Here is a 4,191-nt window from a genome sequence, read left to right as displayed (position 1 = left end):
AGATGTTTGTCACAGCAAGACACAATACCTTACATGCTTTTTCTATGAAAGTTTATGTATAGTTTTATCTGTAGGATGAATGCATCTGGCAATGATATTATGTTGTAACTTACTAAAAGCACACGTAGTGCAATCCAATACCAGTCTAAGCTGTTGAGACACTGGTATTCCTGTCTCCTTAAAGCTCCTATCTAATTGATAATTGGTGTTTTTTGTCTTTTTTTACTTGCATTGTTTTAGTCGTATTTTATATATTTATTGGACTATGAGTCCGGAATAAAGTCTGTCTATCACTTAAGTAATTAATATGTGTCATCTGGCATATGAGGCTCTCCCTTTGAGTTCATTATTTCTTTTCGGCTCAGTGCAATGTGACTGCTTAAATAAATCAAGGTTACAGGGTAAACAGCAGTATGTTTCACAGTGGTGTTTGTTATTGCTATCGTCCTTCCTCAAAAGCAGCAGGTCCATCAGGCTGGCTTCCTCAGCTTCACCAGACTCAAACCCCATCCCTAGCAGTATTGCACCATCCCCAGGTGCAGAATGGTAAAGGCTCTCACATGAGTACTTGCTGGTTTAAAACCTCACATGAAAGAACATGTAGAAGCCTGCCCTACAGAAATGTCATCCACCAAATCATTGTACTCTGTAGACATAAATCACCTTTTCTTTTTAAATGTTTTCATAGGTCACGTTTACACAAGCTGTTGGATGATTCGGGTGATTCCATGAAGGCTTCTTCAGCTTTATAGTTCGATTTGAAAGCATTAACATACTGCATATTTAAAAAGAGAAAGAAATACATGCAAGACATCCACCAAAACATGGTTCTCTTTTCCTCATTAGCATTAGCAACAAAAGATGCGGTTGCCCCCTTGTGTTCACAGCCAAGCACTGTTAGAATGAGCCAAGATTATTTATACCACTGGCTGTTTATTTTCAACCAGAAAAGTTTATGGTTTAATGGAAATAAAATGAGTTCAAGAAGGTGTATTTTCTTAGTTTGATTGTTTTTAGGCATACATTTTAAGGTTAAACTCATGATTATGAAAAATATGACTGTTAGAAACAGCAAAAAGAGTTTGATTGTTCTACCATATATATAACTTTACTGGCTTGTTGACTCCACATCCCCCATCTCTGATATTGTTCTACTTAAGTTTGCTTCCTGTACACTGTTTAGCTTTCTCTTATCTTGACCTTAAGCTGCTTCTGTATTAACCTCAATAAATCCCTTTCTCCCTTCCTGAACGCTCTTTTTTTCTTCCTTAGTGGTTCCTCCAGATCACTGATAATCCAAAGTTTAATACTGGGGAGCATTTCACTGTTCTGGTAGGGATGGTATTATCTACACAGAATTATGTGTATTCAGCCATACCCTTGCATTGCATTGATGTCCTCTCCGTGGAGCTGATAGTGCATTCCAGTCTGTAACCTTGTAGGGCTTCTTCAGCTTCCTGTGGCCGTCATTTTTGTTTTTTTTTTTTTTAGATGCATGTTTTCTATTACAGAGGAGTTTAAATTCTAATTATTCAAAATTTTAAAACATATTTTCAGGCAAGTTAGTGAATGTCCTGTCAATTCACCCAAATCTAGAATCCAAGTTAAGAGAAAAGGCTGAAAGACAAAATATATTGCAGTAAATTGTAAATAAATGGACAATTCATCACCTTTGAGGGAAGCACAGAGGCCTCAAATTATCATGTCTGTTAATATCTATTTGGATATGATCTCATGGAGATCATAAGTTAGGTGTTTCATTCTTTTTTATTTCAAACTAGATTCTCATTATCCTTAGAGAACATTCTTTTTCAGCAGTAATGTATGTTATATTGGCCAAATAGTATTTCATATAAAACTTTTTTCAGAGACATCATATAAGATAAACAACTCATGATCATTTATTTATACACTTATTTTTTTCAATTTCAAAACCATTAATGAAAACTTTCTTATCTGTACACTTGTTAATTTACATTATTCTTTAAAAAAAACAAAAAAAAAAAACAATATAGTTTGTTTTGGGTTCCTTTTTTGCTTTTCCTTAAAAATATATACCATGAGCCAGAAAACAACTTATAGGAGTAAAGAATTTTTTTTTGTCTTAGAAACAAAGAGCTTTTCTTTTCTTTACCAAAATTAAGATGAAAAGACAAATATTTAATAACATAATAACAGGAACTGTAAAGCTTTTACAAAGTTAAAAGTTATTACAATAAAAAATTTGCATAGCAAGTTAGTCATTAAAATTAGCAGTAAAAAAGCAATGGCCGTAAAAAAAAGTTTAAAGCACTTCGGCAATTTATAATCTCTTAAGGGCTATTGTACCGATAAAGCGAATTAACTTTAAATAGTGCATTTTATTTTGTTGAACTTGCAAAAAGAGTTTCTTTGACCTATAAAGGTATCCATGCTCACTGAATGTTGTATTGAAATTAACAGAACGGTTCAAATAAAACATAAAACGTGAGATATAAAACAAGGCCATTCAGCAATCTGTTGTCCTAAATTAGCAAAAAGAATTATATCCCAAGCTTCTGTACTTATTGCCCCTGTTGGGCAATGTCTCATTAACAGTATGAATTCATGATAAAATGATTCATATAAACACAAAAAATACTGTACAAAAATAAAAGGAAACGGCGCATTAATTTATCTGTTTACCCCCCAAAAAAAGCCCTGCTATATGATTTAATCAACAGATTTGGGCGAGTCATTGGACTTCTTCATGAGACTGAGAAGATTCTGGGACATGAAGTACGGCCTCTCAGCAGATCCATCGTTGCGTTCCAGATCCTCCACTGTTACACAAAGAAATAGAAATTCAACAATAATTTCTTGACCCTTATGTTGCAGTTTCTGTGAGAAGTTAACACATAAAGTTATTTTGGGCTGCCATTGATGTGTTCCAAGTATTTAGTTTAATCTAAACAAATAAAAAAAAATCAATCTAAACATGGCAAAAGCAGCTTGCTGAGTATCAGGATGCTGAAGGAGAGTGTATTTGTTTGACTTTGCATAGGGCACAGTTGTAAGTTCCAGAAGACATAGATTGAATTCACAGGCCAGCAAACTTTGAAAGAAGCTACAGCAGCAGAACACAGTGCCAGGTACATTTTCTAGACTGAGTGGTCATAGTTTTTGCAGTGATATCCAGTTGTAGGGTAAGAAAGCAGATCAATCCTGCCTTTTATCTACAGATACCAAGCATTATTTAAACCCCACAGCCTACCAGAGTGTTCTTACCACATCAATTTGTTGAAAAAGTACCAATCTTACCATAGCAGATTTTTGCAGAATAACACATGATGTCACAAAGCTTCAATGGTCTCAAACTGGTTTCAATGAAGTCAGTGCACCTCTTTGAGCTTCAGTCCCCAGATCTAAACCCAATGGAGCAAACATGGGTTGCTCCATTGGGTTTTAACGGCACCTGAACAAAGATCAAGCCAACATACATGCAGGTACTACGTGGCACTATGAGGGTGATCCAGTACTCGAGTTGAGGGGGGATGAGGGGAAATGGCACCCCCCTTCTTAAAATTATTATTTTTTTTAAATAATCCTTCTGAAACGACCATCCCCCTATACCAGTGGTCTCCAACCCTGGTCCTCAAGATCTACTGTCCTAGAGATTTTAGATGCATCCCTGCTTCAACACAGCTGAATCAAATGAATGGCTTGAAAAGGTAATCAATAATTTGATTCAGCTGTGTTGAAGCAGGGATGCATCTAAAATCTGTAGGACAGTGGATCTTGAGGACCAGGGTTGGAGACCACTGCCCTATACCATCCCTGTAACATGTTATTAGTGAATGTGTAAAATTTCTATATGTTAACAGTAATGGTAATAATTGTAATGATCTGGGTTCTGTTGTTTTTCTTTAAGTTTTCTGTTTCAAGTTTAGCCAGGTTTTTCATTGTTTTCTAGCTTTATTGGTGTGTCTGGATTCATTTAAGTTGCTTAGGTTTTTCTGTCTGTCCCCTGCTGCCTCCTTGTGTTCTATTCCCTTGGCTTCCTCGTCAGCTCTAATCACACCTGCTCCCTATCAGCTCATTAGCTCTACCTTTGTTCAGTCAGCCATAAATACACTCCCTCTGTAGTCCCTCTTTGCTGGTTCCTCGTCTTACCTTTCCTCACCCTGGCTCCTTGATGGTTTTCCCCTGATGTCTCCATGGTTCTGGTTTGTG

At 36.1% G+C, this 4,191-nt stretch overlaps 1 protein-coding gene across 1 annotated transcript in view; it reads right to left on the bottom strand.

The window, feature by feature from the left end:
- Nucleotides 1–2,030: 2,030 nt before the first annotated feature.
- The window catches only part of LOC107096627 (choline transporter-like protein 2), a 26,033-nt gene continuing 23,872 nt past the window's right edge, over nucleotides 2,031–4,191 (bottom strand). Inside the window, exon 22 of the mRNA XM_015393363.1 lies at nucleotides 2,031–2,801. Coding sequence (XP_015248849.1) covers nucleotides 2,692–2,801 — 110 coding nt within the window. The 3' untranslated portion in view covers nucleotides 2,031–2,691. The remainder of the gene's footprint in view (nucleotides 2,802–4,191) is intronic.

The sequence above is a fragment of the Cyprinodon variegatus genome, unplaced genomic scaffold (assembly GCF_000732505.1).
Source record: "Cyprinodon variegatus isolate N-32 unplaced genomic scaffold, C_variegatus-1.0 Scaffold638, whole genome shotgun sequence".
Classification (NCBI taxonomy): Eukaryota; Metazoa; Chordata; class Actinopteri; order Cyprinodontiformes; family Cyprinodontidae; genus Cyprinodon; species Cyprinodon variegatus.
This window is presented reverse-complemented; position numbering and strand designations above follow the sequence as displayed.